This window comes from Haemaphysalis longicornis, unplaced genomic scaffold (assembly GCF_048455015.1).
Source record: "Haemaphysalis longicornis isolate Haplotype H1 unplaced genomic scaffold, Haemaphysalis longicornis Haplotype H1 scaffold_2, whole genome shotgun sequence".
In the NCBI taxonomy this organism is placed as follows: domain Eukaryota; kingdom Metazoa; phylum Arthropoda; class Arachnida; order Ixodida; family Ixodidae; genus Haemaphysalis; species Haemaphysalis longicornis.
In genome coordinates, this window is record NW_027526295.1 from 134,893,818 (window position 1) to 134,915,196 (window position 21,379).

The following is a 21,379-nucleotide window of genomic DNA, read 5'->3' on the forward strand; positions in this document are numbered from 1 at the left end:
TGTAAATCATATAAAACAAAGTGATGCGCTATTGCAGACAACCATCACCTTTCTTTCAGGAAGTAAAAACACATATGGACTAGTCGCAGCGTAATACATCTTTCGAATGACGTGAACTGTGTGGTGATTGATTAAAAGAATATTAAAAGCTAAGCGAAACACTCTTGGCCAACTTTGGACGGTTTTGTTTGTGTGTTTGTCGGCTGCAAATGATTAAAATCTCAGTGACGACCGTCTGCTCAGTTCCAGTTGCTACGCATTCTTATCACCTATAAAAGGTCAAGGCATGGGATGTTGCTGAGCAGAAAGCATTTCAGCGGAGAGATGCGTTTACAAGAGTGGGTCTCCGTTGTAAGCGTCTGCGCCCTTGCCTTGGCCATTCACATGGCTTCGTGCAAGGAGAAGAACCGGCTGGCACGGAACATCACCGATCCTTTCGAGGTACGCTGGTGTGCGGTCTTTTTGAAAGTACTGATTAGTAACATAATGAAATAGTCTTCGCCTGAAGGGTATTGGTGACCGCAAAAACTATACTTCTTCCCATTCCGCGCTTTTATTGCAGCCACTTTCTTTTCACTCTGCGTATTTTGCACAAGAAAACAAATTTTGCTGAAACCAATTACATTTCTGTATTTTGTATGATTACCCTCCGCGACACCTACAAAAAGATCCGCGGGGAGTATTTTCTGGCAGCATTGCTTCGGGGGTATTCCCAATTAAGGGCTGCCTATCACACAACCTCATATTCAAGAAAATGTGCTACAATCTACGGGACATATTTTTCATTTATGTTGCTTAATAACACTTCCATCTGGCTCGAGATAACCGGATCTAAAGGGTGTAGACCAGAGATGGTAGTTACTGCCATCGCTCGAGCCGACATCGCAATCCAGCTTCGCTTTTTATGTATTGTTGCTGTTGTGTTCGACTGCACTGGTGCCGCCGGAAGGCCATCTTTAACATCGTTTGCTTTGCTTCTGCTTTTGTTTCACCTGTTTGATGAACCGTTTGGAAGGTTTTATTTTTTTAATTTCGAAAGTATTATTATGGTAGTGTTTATTAAAAATTGCTTAATTGTTCGCTAATGTACTTAGGTTCTGTATAACATGTGTCGAATACTTCCTTCGTTCTAGAAAAATGATTGCATGTGCAGGCCTTCCAAACAGATCTTGTACTTTGCAGAAATATTTATCTATATATACTTCTTACTATCGCTTTTTGTCAGGCGGGCTTTAGCAACCATGGGTAAAAATGCATGCAAAGAAAAAGGCTGACACAATAGAGAAAATACCCGCCGCGGCATCCGCTTTTCTGATAGGGGCGACAAGCAAAATCGCCCGTGTGTATGAGATTTCGGCGCACGTTAAAGATCCCCAGGTGGCGTAAATTAATCCGAAGCCCTCCACTACGGCGCGCCTCCGCGCCTGCGTTGCGTCGGCGCGTTAAACCCTACAATCAAATCAATAGAGGGAATGCAGGATATGCGACGTGATATTCATAATATCATCATCACACAAGCGATTCTACGCCAACTGGAGGGCAAAGGCCTCTCCCATTTATCTGCAATTATACTGGTCCTATGCTAACTGCGACCAGTTCATCCCCGAAAACTTCTTGATCTCATCGGCCCATCTAAATTTCCGCTGCCACCGGCCACGCTTGCCTTCCTAGGGATCCACTCTGTTACCCTTTCTGACCAACGTTTATCCTGCCATCGCATTACATGCCCTACCCACGTTCATTTTTCTTCTTAATTTCTACTAATATGTCCTTAACACGCGTTTGCTCCCTGACCCACTCCGCTCTCTTCGTGTCCCTTAATGTTACACCTATCCTCTTCCGTTCCATTGCTCGCTGAGTGGTACTCAATTTAATTTGAACCCTCTCAGTGAGCCTCCATGTTTCTTCCCCGTAGGTGAGTACCGGTAAGATGCAGCTGTCATACCCTTTTTCTTCAGGGGCAATGGTAGGCTGCATTCATTATCTGAGAATGCCTGCCGAATGCGCTTCACCACATACTTCTCCTTCTGATTATCGCTGCCTCGTGGTTGGGATACGGGGTCACAACTTCGCCTAAGTAGATATATTCGCTTGCCACTTCCACTGCCTCGCCGCCTATCTCCAACAGCTGTGCTGTCCCGAGGTTATTGAGCATTACTTTAGTTTGCATATTAATATTTAGGCCTACTGTTCTACTCGGTTTTTCCAGTACAGTAAGCATGCTTTCAATTTGTCCCCCGAGTTACATAGCAAGGCAACGTCATCAGCAAATCTGAGGTTACTGAGGTATTCTCCATCACCCCTATTCCCACCTGTTTCCAAGCCGATGTTCTGAATACTGCTTGTAAACATGCTGTGAATAACATTCGAGAGATGGTGTCTCTTTGTTTGACGCTTTCTCTAATAGGTATTTTACTGCTCTCCATATGGAGGATGATGGTAGCTGTGGACCCATTGTAAATTTCCTATTCTTGCATTATGCTCGTCTACACCCTGATTCCGTAATGCCTGAATGACTGCTGATTATGCCACCGAGTCAAATGCTTTCTCATAATCTATGAAGGTTGTATATAGGGGTTCAGTATACTCCGCGTGCTTCTCTATCACCTGATTCATCGTGTGAATACGGTTCATTGTTGAATAGCCTTTGCAAAACCCTGCTTGCTCTTTAGGTTGACTGAAATCTAAGGTGGCAGAAATTCTGTTAGCCATTGCCTTGCTAAGTACCTTGTAGACAACTGACAGTAAGCTGATCGGCCTGTAATTTTTCAGGTCCTTCATGTCACCCTTTTGATGGAATAGGATGATGCTCGTGTTCTTCCAAGATTCTAATACACTCGCAGTCATTAGGCAAGTGTACCGGAATCTTGGAAGACTTGCCTAATGACCGCGAGTGTACCCGTCATTAGGCAAGTCTCACACGTCTACAGGCTTGGCCACCCTGATGTAGTAATGGCCACAACATCCCATGAATATGCCAATTAGCCCGCGGCCCTCAGTCTGCAGCGGCAGCGATGTAACTGACCACGGCGGTGGTCAGACCTGTGATGCAGCAGAGTGTGCTAACACTCCCTGGAGCCGGCAGGCCGCCATTTGGATCTGAACCTGACAACGCTTAACACGAGAACTGTATCTAGCAAAGCGAGTCTAGAGGTGTTGTTCGAAGAATTAGAGGGCATTAAATGGGATCTAATAGGGCTCACTGAGGTTACGAGGGCAGTTGAAGCCTTTACGGTGCTGCGAAATGAACACATCCTATGTTACCGTGGTCTAGTGAACAGATCATAACTGGGAGTGGGATTTCTAGTCCATAAACGCATAGCTGGCAATATAAACAAATAGTACAATATTAACGAAAAAATAGTCGGTCTTGTAATTAGGCTTAATGAGAGGTACAAACTCAAGGTGGTACATGTCTACGCGCCTTCATCAAGCCACGACGACCAGCTAGTTGAACGCTTCTATGAAGATGATGAATCGGCAATGGCTAAAGGAAAAACACAGTATACCGTAGTTATGGTAGGCTTCAATGCTAAAGTAGGCAAGAATCAGGCTGGAGACAAGGAAGTTGGGAACTAGGGTCGGGCTGTAAAATTAGCAAGGGGCGACCTAATAGTCGAGTTCGCAGAACGGAATAATCTACGCATCATGAACGCCTTCTTCAGCAAACGGGAGAACCGGAAGTGGAGATGGAGGAGCCAGAATGGGGAGGATAAAAACGAAATAGACCCGATAACATTCAAGCATCAATCCTTCCGAAGTTTGCAAGTTATCATTCGTGTACAGAACTATTTGTACCGGAAGACCAGCTAATAGCTTAGAAGTATTGCTTCGAACGAGCTGCCTTGCAAGTACTCACTTTTTATATTGCGACACAGCTACTTCAGCATAAAACTCTTAGACATCTTTTATTTCTTCGTTTTGTTCAGGCGCTTCGTGCACATAAAAAAATATAAAAAGTACTTTTCTGTGCTGCAACATATGAATGGAGGCGTGTGAAAATATTGGTATTGTAACAACTCCCTGTTTAGAGGTTTCTTAGTGAGACACGTGAAAATGTCATCTTTCTGAAGCGAATTTGCAGTTTCGCTCTTAAGGTGGCGAGTACTGTCCCCTACTGTGCTTATGCTTTCTCAAGGGCTATCTCACCGCGACACGTGGGCGATGTACGATTTTCGACGCAAAAGCCAGTGCTAAGTGTTCCACTATCAAATATTTATCCACGTCTTGCGCATACATTGTGCATTTGGTCATTACAATGTCTCTAATTTTATAGGTTTATGAATGGTACCCAACGGCAGTGGCAATATTTGATCAAGACCAGGATGGTGACCTCGACTGCCTGATAGGCAAACGCACAGAATTTGACATGGCTGCCCGAACGGCAACTTACGTACTTACGTTTGGTCCGGATAGGTGAGTCCGATTTGTATTACAGCATTGACAGACCTTTCCAAGAAAATAATCTGGTATTTTGAATAGGGAAGCATGTTCTGTCCTGGAAGATTGTCGAGATCCCCTAGGCAAAAGATGCATTCGTGAGAGCGCATGCGGAATATGTGCTCCCGAGAGAACACATAAACAAGAGAAGGGAGGGAAGACGGCAAACCATCAAAAGGACGCTGAAGTGTACTTCCCATTTGTGTTTCCACTGCATAGACGACCTGAACTAAGCACATGTTTTGTTGCTGAACAAGTCACTAAACCGAAAGTTAATTTATAAATCCCGAAAGGAGAACGTATACCAAGCGAAGTATGCGGCTCCTGCAACAACTGCAGCAGTGACATAAAACGGCACAAACTTTTCTTGCGAGCTGATTGGACGATATCCAAGCTTAAAGTTGAGTGGGTCTACATTTGCGTTTGGTGAATTTAATCGCTTCTTAATGAGAAGCGTAAGCACTACAGTTCCTTTGGTTCTTTATCATCAGCTTCGGTCTTGGTTCTCTGCAACAACACGCTTTGTGTCCGACGTTATCCTACGTAGAATATCCCCGACACCTGCGGAATCGGCCTGCCGCGCATTTCCCGTGTTGTCGCCTGCTGAATGGGCCGTATTAGCCTGCCAGAAACGCCCATGGCAGCAAAGTACAGTACCGTTAACCGCCAAAGCACGAGCCGAGGCACACGCAATGTGTGGGTGCCGTCCGCGCCATTGAAGATGTTTAACCGGGATGCATTTCTCCCCTTCCTTTGGAGCTCGCCTGTCTCCTCTATGTAGTCCTTAGGTGATATGAGGCGCATTGACACAAGGCGGACAGCCGGCCAATTTTAAGATGCAAAGGAAGAAACCTTTCCGGGATTCATGTCCGCACTGACATGCTGTTCGAATAGTGCTCCAGTACTGATCTAAGGGGAGATGCCGGGCCATCCAATAACAACAACTGTACTGAATTGCTGGAGGGCTAGCCAGTCATGTTGTACATTGCTGTTTCCTAGTTGGATTGCGGCACTTCGAGCGGCTAAGCGGAACATGTTATGAATAACGCTTCTCTCTAGCCCTCACAAATAGGTTATAAAGTCTGCTAGTTTATCACTGAAAACGTTCTCCCGTACATTGGTTTTACGAGTAAAAATGAAATATTCGGTTCATTTTATTACCTTAACAACTGATATAATTTCGCTGACTCTCCTGCTATGTTTAATTGGCTTAAAATGTTTGCAAGCGTACGTGTCATACACGAATAAGCAGGGTGCAACTGCGGTGAAGCCCGGTAAGCAAAGTGTGATAAGCCTACTTAGGTATCGCATCTGCACTACTGGAGAGTCACTTTGACTTAATGTAGTTTTATTGCGTTCGAAAATCTAACAAAAGCCACATTTTTAGGGTAACAAATGTTGTCGGGGCTCAGTTTTCACTGGACAATCGAGAATAGCAATGGGCGCCCATAACCAGTACTGAAACGTGCACTCGTAGGAAACGTCCAATGAAATCCGCAAGGAAGATGGTGAACAACAAACGGCGCATGGAAATTGGTTTTTTTCTTGATAAAGACAAATATATATATAAAGATAAAGTTTATTTGCCTAATTATACAGTGATTACATGAACATAGCTGAGGGAAAAAGCTTCCAAAGCAGCTTGACGGGCGTACCAGCGCCTTGGGTACCCGTCAGCAATGGGCAATTATATCGAGACGTAGTTGCAGGCAACAGTAGGTGCCATGCTACACACACACTCACAACAAGATTGAGTTTTCGTGACATTACCACTGTATATTGCAACACTAAAAAAAAGGAATGCGGGTTACCCAAACAGCCGCGAGAGCTGGCGTGACAGGCGGTGTCGATAATACAGGTCACATATACGAAAAAACAAGCGGCCGTAGATACTCTTATCTATGCACTTAGCGGCCTGTGTGTGGCCCAATGTGGCAATGCATGATTTATGGAGCAGCACTTAAAATTTGTAAAGTACAACAACAAAAACAACAATGCGTACATGTACAAACGGTGAATACAAGAAGAAAAAGTTGATAATTATGAGTACTAACATGGGCATGTATTCTAAGCTCTCCTTGGAAGTTTTTATTTTTGATCAATATTTTGTTCATGGAATTTATTTAAAATACGACCCAACATGTTCCATACACTTTGGAAACTGTAACCCGCATGACAACCGAGTGTCGGCTGGCATAAGCAGGTTCATTAACACATAAGCCGACAAGTGGGCATACATTATAATTCCCCTTTTTTATCTATTTAGTGTACGCGTCGATCAGCCAGACGTGGTACATGTCAAATATCGTTGAAATGTTATGCATTTCAAATTAGTGAGCCGTGTGCGCGGTATAACCAAGATTCTGAATCGAGCGGAGCCCACTTTTCTGCAAAACAAAAATTTTGTGCTTATTTACCATAGTTGTCCCCCACACTAAGTGGGCACAGTTCAGACGAGCCATGAATAAGGAATAATATAAGACCAATATAACTTGAGTTGGTAGTAAGTAACGGTGCCGGATGGTGTTTCCGGTAACTCTTAAAAGCTTGCAAACAACTTCATTAACACGTTCTTCCCAGGTTAAGCGGCTATTGAAGGTTACACCCAGAACTTTAATTTTTTTCAACAACTTTTATGGTGTCACCACCTAACCGTACATGAGTAGGATTCTCATCTGGCTTGTTTCGCAGTCAAAAAGCGTCTCTTTTGATTTTTCTTGGCTATACTTTGGTCTGGTTAATTTCAGACTAATGTTGCATTTTTTTAATCTCACGTCGGCTTCTTCAGTGACATTTTCAATAGAATTACAGGAAAACAAGGGTGACGTCATCTGCGTATAGTCTACATTTCAAATTTGTACCAAGATCTACAATATCATTATTAAACACGTTAAACAGAAGCGGCCCTAAAATACTATCTTGCAGCACGCCTGCAAGAATTTGTTTAACTGATTAATAGTGATTTTAAAAGCAAACATATTTTGTGTGATTGGAGAGGTGTCATGCAAGGAGGCTTCGAAATGAACCCCTGAAATCGTATTTTTCTAGTTTAAATAGAAGTTGAATACGGTTAGTCGTGTCAAAGGCCTGCGAAAACCCAATGAATACAAGCAATACAACTTTAATTCCTTCGAAGCATCGCAAAATGTAATAGTTCAGCTTTAGAAGAGATTCCACTGTAGGTTTGTGTTTAAAAGAAACAAAATTAGGCGTTTGCAATTAGGTTATGTTTTTTACAGAAAGAATTAATTCTAATTTGTATTAGCTTTACCTGCTGATAACACGTTTCAGTAAGCATAAAAACTTCGGTGTTGCCGATCTGGGAAGAAGGTGTTCGAAATCTGCAGCCTTATTAACAGCCGACCTCGCATTCAAATTAAAACAACGAAGGAAAGCATTAGACAGTATTCTGGTCTTTTTTAACTCATATATCTGGTCTGATGTATGATCCGATCGGATGTATCGGGTCGTATCTGATGCCATCTATTGTGACAAATTCAGCAGAATGAATTTATCTGACATTGTAAGGATAAGAAGGGCAACAGGTCATTTTCGCATTTAATAACGTGTTTCTGTTCCCCATTCTGGTATTTGATGAAAACTCGACCGCCATGATACCACACGAACTGGTAATCGAACTGGTCATTTTCGCATTTAATAACGTGTTTCTGTTCCCCATTCTGATATTTGATGAAAACTCGACCGCCATTATGCCACACGAACTGGTAATCGTTGGCCTTTGCCCAGTTCTTAGCAGCTAAAAGAGCATCCGGCTGTCTCGTGTCATGTTCTCAGTGATGTACATTTTCAATCCTGGGGTTTTTAGTTTGTGTCGGTTGTCTAGCCACCTGTCGGGGGTATCTTGTTTTACAAAACGTACAAGTGTACCTCGCTTTATTCTTGGTGTTGCTGGAAGTCGATGCATAGATACACTTCCTTAGCCCGTAATGTGGGGACACATAGATTTGTCGCGACCTCGTTTACTTTAGAAAGCGAATTCATCGTTTTAAGTTTCCTGAATTCCGTAGATTTCTAGATTCTGTTTGCGGCTGCGCCATTCAGTCTCATTAACATCAAAGTGCAGCTGTGCCACGGCGTCAGACGTGTCGACTTTTTCAGCAGAGCTAAGGTGTTTTTCAAAGCCTTCTGTTCTGGATCTTGCTTTGTAAGTTATTCCACGACGTCATCATACTTTTTTGAAAGCCGATCAATTGAGTGTTCAATGCCGCCGACTGTAGTCAACCGCGGCACAAGCATTTCTAGTTTTGAATTCATTTCAGCGAGACTTTTGAGAACATTACTTTCCTTAGTAGGCGTCACTTGTTGAGGCGCTGTGCCGCCTCTGGCCCCTCGGCAAGATGAACCCTTCCATGATATGCGCCAAGCGTCCTTTTTGGAACGAATTCCAAGCACAGACTACCAGCAACAGAATTTATGGAAGTATTTACTGCAACCTGTGCAGATTAAAAGCTGATCATCTTTAGAAAATTCAACCTTACAAGCCAGGCACGCGGAATCATCAGTCATGGCAGCAGTTCAAGACAACAGAAGTTCGCAGACAATCGCAGACAATTAAGCAAAGAATGGCAGAAGAACGCCATGCTTGCGCAAGGTGCACCGTACCCTCTAAAAATTGAAGTATGTTTTATAGGAAACCAGTCCGCTGACGTGACGGGGCCTGATGAGAAAGATGATTCAAGAAGGGAGGTTCCTGCTGCAGCTGACGTTGTTGCAAGGGTGGTAGGATGGCGCTGGAAAAATGGCTGCTGTGTCTTGTTGTTCGAAGAACGCAGAGGAAGAAGCCCTCATGTTACTCATGTTTGCATTGTTCATTTTCAATGTGTCCCTACCGCCCCCTGTGAAATATCCTCCTAGTGAGGGCCTTAAGAGGTATTTTTGAATAATAAATAAATAAATAAATAAATAAATAAATAAATAAATAAATAAATAAATAAATAAATAAATAATTTAGTTTAGTTGCCGGTGAAGTACATCGGCGAGAACAATGGAAAAAAAAGATGTGTTAGAGGAACTTCCCTGGCCCATCGGGGACACACTTTTAAGGGCTGAGCTTAATTTCATCAAGTTCATAATTTTATTTGCCTGGATTTTCACTACTTCATTAGCCCAGCACGCCTTAGGTGAAAATATTACAACAACAGCTCCCAGAGAAATTTAGTAACTGTGTTAAAGTATTGTGACAGTGAGGTGCTGTATATTGCCCACGCAAAGTACGCATATTTATTGTGGAAGTTGGCAATAAAAATTCAACTTGAAGCCCCTGAGAGTGTGCCACTAATTTAGTGGAAAACGAATACGCCAGTGTGTCTAAGTGTCGGCAAAGGTATAGATCGCAACATGATTCAAAGTAATTTGGTGCCCTTCACTCCGACACTGTTCCTACTCCAAGCGCAGCCACAACGAGTAAAGCGCGCTAGCGATATAGCACCACAGAAAATACGGCAATAGTCAATGGATATTCTTACCTGCATTGACATAGCGATAATATTGTAGTGGGATCGCAATAATACGTTTTGTATCTTGCAGACAAACCATCACTTTCCAAATCAAAGATGGACCAACCCCGGGAACCTCGTACATTAATGACAACAATGGTAATTATGGTTAATTTGCTTAAATTTTTTTTCTGTGCCCCAATTTTATAAGACCCTTCTCGAAGTGCACTTAACACACTTTGTTCGCATACCCTGCGGTTCCTCCGCTTTGCATTTGCACTCAAAGTAGAAAGATTCAGCCCGAAGCGGTTTGGTAAAGGGATGTGCCCTGCTACCATTTCTCAATTGCTATCGCCAAGCAGGTTCTAGGGATGTTTTTTGTGTGATCAAGCAACACGTAAAAAATGCATGGCCACCGAACACTGTAATTTACGCTGTACCTGGAAGCCTATATTCAACGAATTTCAGTTTTCTTGCCTGTTGCAATGGAAAGGTCCCAGATTCTTCGTAGTAATGCTATCGATCTAGGTCCCTCCTTAGGGAACGAGCATATGATTACAAATATGTTGCTCGTGGTTTAGGAAAACCCCGATATTCTTTTAATTTCTCCTGCCACCGCTCATACTCCAACATTGAACAAAAAATTGACGATCCTGCAGTCAAGCCTCGCCCTGTAGGAGTAGCTCAGAATGGGTGAGGAGTTGAAAACAGCATATTGATTCTCTTGATGAAAATAGCACTTCTGTGCGGCGCAGAAACGCGCTCGTTATTCCGCTGTAGCCATCCAGTTTCAAGAAACTGACGCTACGAATAATAACGCGAAAGAAACTGTAGTTTAGCAAACGCGGGACACGGTAACATTGTCAGAAACTAGACGTTTATTAATGGGTAGAGTGCATGCCTGAGACATTACCCGGAGCGAGACATTCTACCATTACACTCACCTTAGTTTTAAGGCCTACTGGTTGTGCATGCATCTAAACTTTCTGAACAAACGTTAATTTACTTCACATGATAGCCATCTTCAGCCCGGCTTTTACGAAGTCAAGCTAAATTAATGACTTAAACATCATTTCAGATGCACACCAACTGTTTACTGAGTTGAAAGACTCGTGATCAGCGATTAGTATTGCAGATAATTGATGACTTTTTTGGCACAGCCTACTTACCAAAAAAAGAGAGAGGCCTAAGGAATATAGCTGCCGAAGGTCGCGGAAACGTATTTTTTGTGGTTAACCATCCGAGCAACCTTCATAGCCGGTCAACGACCCTTACGGTGTGTGACAAAATTTCAGTTTGGTTATTATCCCAGCAGTGCCGTGTACATCGGTACAGCCGCCGCGGAACAGCACAGTCATCGCCTGTGTGTCGATTTCAATATGCTGAACAATTTTCTGCATTTTTTCACGTGCCCTTTATGCACGTTCACTTCACCGGCAAGGAACTACAACCCAATTGCCTCGAGGAATCACTCCCTGCCACACATAAAATTACCCGCACCCAAAAATATGCCATTATATAGCCCCAAACCCTGCATCACCCATGTGGCATTTTGTGGGCAATCCGGGACAGGCATTTATATGATCGGCGGCTGTACACCAAGCCAACTTGACGTTGCCAATGCTTTCAACACTTAAAGGGAAAGCGCATTGGCCAACTCTTCCCTTGACGTCCAGGGCAAGTTGGTGAATAAATCAGAAACAGCTGCCAGTGGCAAATAATTCACACAATGAGCAGGCCCCTCGGAAGCCCCTCTGCTTGATAACCATAATTGTTTACTCCTTGTAGAGGGCTTCGCTATTGAGTAACACAGCACAAGGTACTGTTTCTCTGAGCTGCGCAGAGGAGACGTCATTCGTGCATGTCCGAATAAGCGTCACAGAAAAAGAAGTAATAAGTCGGCTTTGGCCCGAACGCTATGAAAATCCGTGCATCTCATTATGGAAACGTTTTACAGCGCGTGTGCCGTAGTATAAGCAGGAGCCCTCATAGAAATGGCCGGACTGATTTAGAGTAGGTGGGGCACGCGGCTTCATACCGTCAAATGGCAGCACAAGGACCTTGCTATGAAGTTACCGGTCTTGCAAATTTATTTCGCAAATTAATAAATTTAAACTAGTATGGCTTTAAAGTTTCTCTGTAGGCCTAAATGGCCCTGTAGTGAACTCACCTCTGGACAAAAGACATACCTTTTAAACTTTGTTGCCACACCGAAAGAAAATACTTCAGATTGACGACTGAGCGGGGTATGTTTCTGCCGGCATTTACAGGGACCCTTAAGCGCGCTTTGCCAGTACAAATGAACCCGAGTAACGTTTAGATTACACTGCCAGAAATACATGAAACAAATATTAAGCTTGCACGTGACGCAGTGCGATGGAACATTCCAGTTAAATACGCTGGAAAAGCAGCCGGGGTTTCTCGAATTTCCGTTATTATACATCGCTTTAATTACGTCATTACATCTGTGGCAGTCCAAATGACTGTTGCTGGTCAACGTCACGGTGAATTTCTCGCATTTGCGGTGGCGATCCGCCGTCGTAGGTGGTGTGCACGAGCCTCTTCTATGCTTTAACCTGTACTGTGCTCGGCGATTAAAAGGCGATACTTGAAGCGCGTGGCTGCTGGCGCTTGTTGCGCCACTGGTAAGCGCTTGGGGAAACAGGCCGACGCATTGTGGTATGAATAACGCGCTAGTATCGCGTTTTGATCTCCGAGCACTGTACGTACTGTTTTGTCTTTATGTAGCGCAAGCTACACAACGGCACCCCAGGCAGTGTTCGCGGGGTGACCAATTTTGCCCTTGAGCGCTAAAAATCAAACCAAACCCCTCTCAGCAAGTGCCCAATAAGAACAAGCGGCCCGACAACGGAGGGAGATAGGCGAGGAGGAAAAGGAGACATGCGCGAGAACCGCGCGCCGCACGTGGTGTAGGAAGGCGAGGAGGCCGCCGCCGTAGCGATAAGCGCGGGCGACGAAGGAAGGCCACGAGGTCACGTACGGCGCAGAACCGTGTGCGATTGAGGAACACGAACAGCCAGCTGTGGTCCCTTGTACAGCGGCGAGGCTTAAACAACGAGGTGAAGAAAAAAGACGCAAAACGCCCCTGTTCGCTACTGCTTCGCTACCTTTGGGTCTTACGCATTAGTGTAAGCGCCATCCAGTTTTGTGTTCCCAGTACGCGGAGAGTTTGTAGAGACGAACTGCGTAATTTACATTCACCTAGACCACTCCACAACAAGCGCTTATTGCTTCAATAACGCCCAGCCTGAGCGCGCGCTTACGAGCAACCACTATTGCCTGATTGGTTTCGGACCACACCGGGAAAAGACTACTCTACTGTCCGAGAAAAAGAATAAAAATCGTATCGAACGCCACTAAACGGAATCTCACGAGCCGCCTGCCCTTGCTGGAGACAGCACGTAGGCTTCTTCTGTAGTCCAAGTTTGATTTACGAGGGATCGATAGGGAGCTTTTATTTATCCCTTGGAGCTACGGTGGTACTGGACGGAGTTTAGTTATTCTCGCGGAAGGCCGCTGCTGCGGGAGTACATTCTTCTCCAATGTGAATTATAAATAATCGCTGCTGAGTGCTGCAGGGTTGTTTGCAAGAGGACCTCGGCTGTCAGAAGTCGCAACCATAGCCTTCTACTTTGCACCACAAAACTGAGCATGTACTAAAATATCCGCACAGCTGCAACTGTATTTAGTGTAGATGGGACAAAAAATATTCTGGTGGGGATTACCTGAGAGAGAAGCCATAACCGGGACTTGCTATTGCTCCTTGGTTACAGGTGAAGGAGACTGGCAGATTGCAACGATGGACTATGCAGAAACCAAAACTTGCTCAGTTATGCAATTTCCATTGAGGAATAAACAAGGTAAGAGAACCTCAAGCTTCTTAGATGAAAAAAATTATTCACAAAAAGTGCACTTTGCCAATACGCCCCACCCAATGCTCAAAGGAGCATTATGACGCAGTGAATTGCTTGCGCTTGTTTTTTTTTGTCGCGGCATGTTTATATACAACACATGAAATACACGACGGATGCGTCAAGATACTACAGAAGCACTAAATTATTTTTATTTTTTGTAAACCTGCCCTAGTGGTCGTCCTAAAGAATTGGTATTATCAATAGGGTTACAAGGAATGGTGCACTCTACGACTATCTCTTCTCCAATCATTCATTTGGCAAATCTGCGAAGCTGTTAAATTTGATCATATCGTGTCACCTTTCTTAAATCGGTGTCGTCTACGCCGAACGTGTTAATTTTGCTACACAGCGGTATAAAACGAGTGTTTAGATTGTACACAATTGGTCAGCCCTCCAACGGGTCCGTCGCAAGTATTTCGAAGCTTTTTTATATATGGACATTTTTTTCACCTTAAGGTACTTTGAGCCACATTTTGCGCAGTTCATTGTGTATTATTAACGAAGTTAGCAACTTCATTGAGTTAGCAAGCGCGAAGTTCAGTTGACCAGGAACGTCTAAAAGAGACTAAGGTACGAGGGAGATAACATATTGGCGCCGCTTTTACTATTTGTGCAAGGCTAGAGAAACACCAGAGCTGAGTGTCGACCTACCTTCTCCCACACTGAAATCGTACCTCAGGAGAGAAGGGGCAGAACGGTCAAGTCTATGCACGTTCGTCGTACGGTGAGCGGCCACCCGAGACCGTCACCCTCAACGTTAAAGGCGCATTCCCACAAGTGACTTGACACGTAGCGCGACGCCGCGCGATGTTGCAAAGCGAAGAGCCGGCCATAGCTTTTTGTCGCTTCGAAACGGCGGAGCCATTGCTTTCGTACCGAAGTCCCTGGTCACGCGACGGCGTCGCGAAACGGGACAGCTAGTTACGGCGGCGGAGTCGACTGACGGAGCGAAAACGAAACGTTTGTTTCAATCCGCACTTGCAAACGGCAGTGATTCTCTGCCATCGGGCCTGTAGCGGAAAAAGACGCAAGGTAGACCTCAGCCATGGCTGCCGTTTGCAGGGACGATAACTTTAAAAACAGGGGAAATTCACATGATGACTGGCCCATAGCGAGCGGGAGATTTAACATCCTCCCGCGCATGCAACGATCGTGTCCGCCACTGTACAAGTGCTGTACCGCACACCGTACTTGTTGGCTTTTCGACAGCTTCTCCACCTTGCTCCGCGATCACGTATCGGCCAATTCTAACATTGTCCCCAAGTCCTTGTCTTTACGGATGATGCACGCGCAGAAAGTCACGCAGTTATTCCGGAAGCTTGAGCGTCAGGAGGGCTCTTATCACTATGCTCTGATGTCTCGTTTTGACGCGTATCAAACCCCAGCGCCGCGGCGCAGCTTGAACGTGCGTATACAGTTCTTTGGAGTGTTATGGGAGCTTCACGACACTGCAACTTTTGTAGTGCAGCGCCGCGCGTAGCGGGCTGTGGATCTAACATTTTCTCCGGCCCGCGAGATAGATTCCTTCAGCAATGATCATCATCATCTTCATAAAATGGCTGCGTTGGCAGGGCGTTACCAACATGACATAAGCTATCAGTGAGAAATAGTGAGCTTAGCTTTAATTATTTCCCGGTGACTCGGTATTCGCTCCGGTGGCGTGATCTGGACTACGTAATCTGGTATTGTGAACTCCTAGCTTCAATTTCACAACTGTGGACATCAATGTGGGACTTTAAAAGTCTTAGGACACCTGCACGCTTCTGTGAGATGCGAACCCAAAAGCATGAATGTCCAGCTGTACGTGTATGGCATCTTGCTTTGCCAGGCTTTGACGGAGGTCTTTGTCATGTTGACGCTTGAGACGCATTGCTTTGCCATCCGCCGTAAATCTGCAGATGGTTCCGATCTGTCTCCTACCCGTTGCGCTGCTGCTCCTTCGTGCCACCGTGTAATGTGAGAGCAGGCTGCGATGGTGGCATTCGCTGCTTTTTTCCTTTTCCTTTCATTTTCGGTATACTAACGGGGGCGACATTGTCTAGGTATTGCCAAACTCAAGCGCACGTGAACGCGTGCCTCACGGCTTCAGTGTGGCGTGAACTTACGCCACATGACAAGTTCTTCCTTCGTCTTCGTCGTCATTGTGTACCGACCGGTGCGCCACGGGTCCGCGGTGTCGACGAGCCGACGACGACGAAACTACCAAGTCATCCTTTATAATCTATACGTGGAGACTACCACCGGATTAGCTGACGAAGAAGTAGAGTTTCGACAAGGCGAGGACGCGCTACAGGTGGATTTTCTCTACGTGGTTGTGCCGTCGGAAGAAGACGACGAAAGGGTTAATGACAATTGGTACTGAATAATACAGTTTACAATACTGTTCTTTGTTTTACAGTGGCGTTGAAAACAGCTTTGCACCTCTGGGGTCCGGCTGCTCCCTTTCTCCTAAGATCCTTTGTCAGTGTCGGGAGAAGCTAGGTCAACCCCAACTTTCCCGTTTCTCCAGCCTTGCAGCACTCGTGGAAGCTGCGACAATTTTTTGCATATTCAGTGTACAAGGCTACAGTTATCCTAAATAACGAACGAGAACTTGCGCCGTTTTTGCCGCTTTGAGAAACTATCAAGCTTTGGCTTCAATTATTTCGCAACAACTTACGCTACAGATTATCTTTCGGTGCTCTAATTGCCTAATGCTCTGGCACGGGGGTGGAAAGTGGCATATCAAGTCGTAATGTAGCGAACCTCCAGCGTGGCACCGCCCATTTATTGATGGCGCGTCGCGGAAAAGCCATTGAATGGCTTAAGCTGACTTAGGGCGGGTGTTTTGCACCTCGCAATATGGCGCTGTGCATGCGATTGATCGCTACCTCCTGATTGCTAGGTGGAGCAAGATGCCCACTATTTTGCACTGTCGGATCCCCGTTAGAGAACCATTACACTTAGGCGATTGATGATGCGTCTCTGAACTCCGCAAGACGTTTTCTGACGCACTATACTCCGCCGGATAACTTAGAGACACATTGAAGAATAAGTACTGATGTATTGCTATTGGCAAGTAAGTAACATCGGAACTTCGGTTTTGCTGTGCAATTTCCATCTGCAACTAGAAAAATGAGGTTGATGGGCGGCATGTATTTTTAAAGGTACGGCACGACTATTACCCTACTTCGTAAACATACCACGGAGATGGCTGAAAGTGCGTGTTTGCGGGGATCAAACAATTATGCAGAAGAAACAGAACATTGAAGGACATCTAGGGACTTTTTATGGGTGGGAACTCGAACGCGCAAATGAGTAGCCGAACGCCCGAGACGCGTTGTTTCGTCTGGAGGTGTCGGAGGGCTTTGTAACCTTGCGCTGGCGGACCTTTTTCTTGCGACCTGCCTTAACTCATTCGCGTGGCTTTAATTTGCCTCCGACGCGTTGCGGCAATGCTAGTTTATGGCTCGTTGCAATGACGGAGGAGAGCACGCAGGCGAATTTCGCTGCTTGCTCTTCCCTTCAATTTACCAGCAGTACACAGGTAGGGACGGCAGCCGCTTGTTACTGACTAGCTGAACCTCGCACCGTGGAACCCCTGATACGATGGAAAGCCTCTGAAGTAACCGTTTTCTGTTACAAGGCGCTGAACGCTTTTTTTCGCTCAAATCGTTGTCTCAGGCATTACCCCTATCATGCATGGGAGAATGCTCGCATTGATAACAAATGGTAGAACGAACCAGTTACAAACTAAGCGAAAGTATTGGAAACAAAATGATACAATTTTGGGCATGTGATTCAATACCGGGTTTCCTGAATACAAGGACCCATCCACATTCAAACCACTGCCTGTTGACTTTTTTAACCGTCGTTAGGCCTAGGGAATGCCCTACACGTGAGAATGCTTTGGTAAGAATGCTTTCGGATGCTTTGGCAGAACGTGCGAAGGCTTTGGAATGCTTTGGCAGTCGTAAAAGACTAGGACATTTCCCGGATTGACAACAAATCGCAGAGAGAAGATCCTGTAAAATGAGCTTCTTATATGTGACAACAAAATTGTGCAAATTTGGGTATGGGATTGCAACCAGGGCTTCCTCAATGCGAGACGGGCACGCATTCGCATACCCCCCCGCACCTGGTGATTTTTGCTAGCCATCGTTAGGCCAAGGGAATGCCCTAAACGTAAGAATGCTTTGGTAAGGCTTTAGTCACAAAACATCGGACAATGCTCGGATTGGCAAGAAATGGCAGAGAAAAGATCCCGCAAAATGAGCTTCTTAATTTGACAACACAATTGTGTAAACTTGGGTATGGGATTTCACCCAGGGCTTCCTAAATACGAGGCGGGCACGCATTCACGTTCCCCACACCACCTGGTGACTTTTGCTAAGCATCGGTAGGCCTAGGGAATGCCCTAAACGTGGGAATGCTTTGGTAATACTTTAGTCATAAAAAATCGGACAATGCGCGGATTGGCAAGAAATGGCAGAGAGAAGACCCCGTAAAATAAGCTTGTTTACTTGAAAACAAAACTGTGCAAATCAGGGTATAAGATTGAAACCAGGGCTTCCTGAATGCGAGACGGGCACGCATCCACTTTCCCCCCACTGCCTGGTTACTATTGCGAACTGAATGTTGGCCCAGTTAATACTCCCCTCATTAAAAAGCTTAGTGACTTTAGTGTGTGTTGTGCTGAAACACTTATGAGCAATCGGACCAAGCCAATAGCTGAAGTGAAATTTAGGAGAGTACAAATAATGATCTGGTAAATGTAATCTGTGTTTGCGATGCAAACTACGCAATGTGGCGAGTCACAAGAATGTTGCTACGTTTCATTGATTTATAAAAATCTGAAAAGAAGCATGCACTCTGGATATATTGCACCATTTCACGGTGTACCCCTGCATGCGAGGTTGTTCAAAGAGGGGAAAAGGTCGGCGAGGGCAGCCCGCATTAGGTTGAAATGAAGTGGGTTATGAACGTTTCCCTGGGGCACCCATGATCGAGGGTCTGTGGGGTCTCTAGTGGGTTGTCCAGCCTTTTCTCCAATAATCCGGCCCACCTAGAATGCCTGTACATATCGCCCGGGTTTCCTGGCAGTCCTTGGCGTCAGAAAAAAAAAGTAAAAAAAAAACCGGTGATCTTTAGAATAAGGCAATTGGACAGTTGCAGTTGGGCAATTGGATAGTTGCGCATTCGAAATCTCTGCATTTTCCGCACCTCCTCTTGGTCCTGCTAAAGTTCTAGGCCCGATAATTAGGATTCATGGAGAATGTTCGTATGCTACTGCATTCGTGTTTTCTTTTCTTCATTTTAACACCACCCGTGCCGCTGGATACGCAGCCATTTATGAATCTTCCGTCTTTTTTTGCAGAGTGTATCCTCTGGACAGTACCGGAAATGGCTAATCGCGTTCCTCAGTCCTGCATGGAACAATTTATAGATATCTGCGAGCATAGTTCGCCTATTTACGATGAAAACTGTGACTTCATGGGATTGTAGCACACCTGAACAACGCAGGCGAAATGAATAATTTTTAATGTTAAACAGGCGAGTGACTGCACACTGATTGAAGATGCACAATAAAAGCATTTAAGAGCATTTCGGGCTTCGTAATTCCCTAAATATTCCTGTGAACTATAAATTAGAACTAACCCCTCTGACACTGAAGGATATAGAAACGTGGAAAAGAAACTGACTGGCCAAACATCGGAGCCAGCACATAGCAGCGGAGGATTGTAGTAGAGGAAATGTTATGGTGAAATTCACTTCTGAAAAGAAGTCGTGACATGTATACCTCCCATGCAACCGGTGTTAAAATTATTTTCTATAAGACAAAAAAGTACTATGTTTTGTTCAATGCGGTGCCAGTATGCAGTTGGCACATTTTATCAGAATTGCGCCGAAGACGTGGTATTTCCAAAGCACAGTCGAGCAGCGTCCGCCAATTCCAGCGTCAGCTTTCGCTAAGGCACATCTGAGGAGATGTAGCCATCTTAGAAAAAATAACTCGCAGACACAATGAGATACACAAGCACTCACGTACTCACCCGCAAATGAAGCCGTACTACCAGTCATCATCAGCGGCCTATCTCCGCTCACTGCAGGGAGAAGGCCTCTCCCATTTATCTCCGATTACACCTGTCCTGTGGTAGCTGCGACCAATTTATCCCTGCAAACTTCTTGATCTTATCTGCCCATCTAACATTGTTGCGCCCCCTGCTATGCTGGCCTTCTCTAGGGATCGACTCAGTTGCCCTTAATAATCAACGGTTATCTTGACTTCACATTACATGCCCTGCCCATGTCCATTCCTTCCTAATTTCTACTAATATGTCCTTAACAAGCGTTGGTTCCCTCACCCACTCCACTCTCTTCTTGTCAATTATTGTTACACCTATCATCTTCCGTTACATTGCTCACAGACTCGTCCTCAATTTAAATTGAACCCTCTTAGTGATCCCAAACGTTTTTGCCCCATAGGTGAGTACCGGTAAGATGAAGCTGTAACACACTTTATTCTTCAGGGCCAATGCATTATTATCTGAGAATGCCTCCCGAATGCACTCCACCCCATTCTTATACTTATAATTACCTCTGCCTCATGGTTCGGATCTGGCGTCAGAACCTATCTCAAACCGCAGTGCTGTCCCGAGGTTATTCATCATTGCTTTATTTTTATGCATAATTATTTTTAGGACCACGGTTCTAGTCTGTTAGTCCACAGCGGTAGGCATACTTTGTAATTCGTCCCCCGAGTTACTTAGCAACGCAACGTCATCCCCAAATCTGGGGTTACTGAAGTATTCTCTATTAACCCTTGCTCCCACTTGTTCCCTATCCAATGTTCTCAATACTTCTTGTAAACATGCTCCGAATAATGTTGGAGAGATTGTGTCTTCTTGTCTGACGCCCTTCCTTATAGGTATTTTGCTGCTTTACTTATGGAGGATGATGGTAGCTGTGGACACCTTGTAAATATCCTCTAGTATTCCTATATAATGCTCGTCTACGTCATGGTTCTGTAACGCCTCAATGACTGCTGAGGTTTCGACCGAGTGAAATGCTATCTCTTAATCTATGAAGGCTATATAGGGGTTCAGTGTACTCCTCGCACTTCTCTATCATCTGATTAATAGTGCGGATATGGTCCATTGTTTAATAGCCTTTACGAAAGCCTGCTTGTTTTTTAGGTTCACTGAAATCTAAGGAGGAATTAATTCTTTTGGCGATAACCTTGGTAAATACCTTGCAAACTACTGACACTAAGCTGATCGGCCTGTACTGTAAATTTTACTAACCGCACAATGTACTAAAGTCACATGGCATATTTTAAAGGGGCACATAAATCCCCAAATGAAACAATCTTAGCTACGCGCTTTAATTAAAATCGGCTTGAAACAATTGGTATTTTCGTATTCCTTCCCAATGTTTCCTATGTTTCTTTCTGTGGTAATTATCTTACCGTGTTCTCATAGCCTATAATGTTTACATTTTTTTAGCCTTATTATTTTCTTTTCCTGAAGTGTATTCCTGATTGTGATGTTTAAAAACTTACACTTTCAA

At 44.7% G+C, this 21,379-nt stretch overlaps 1 protein-coding gene across 1 annotated transcript; it reads left to right on the plus strand.

The window, feature by feature from the left end:
* Positions 1-286: 286 nt before the first annotated feature.
* Positions 287-19,407, plus strand: LOC144169244 (uncharacterized). Its single transcript, XM_077698301.1, has 5 exons — positions 287-441; positions 4,277-4,416; positions 9,988-10,055; positions 13,691-13,777; positions 19,188-19,407. The coding sequence occupies exons 1-5, from the start codon at positions 292-294 to the stop codon at positions 19,313-19,315; spliced, it is 573 nt and encodes a 190-aa protein (XP_077554427.1). The 5' UTR covers positions 287-291; the 3' UTR covers positions 19,316-19,407.
* The last annotated feature ends 1,972 nt before the right edge of the window (positions 19,408-21,379 follow it).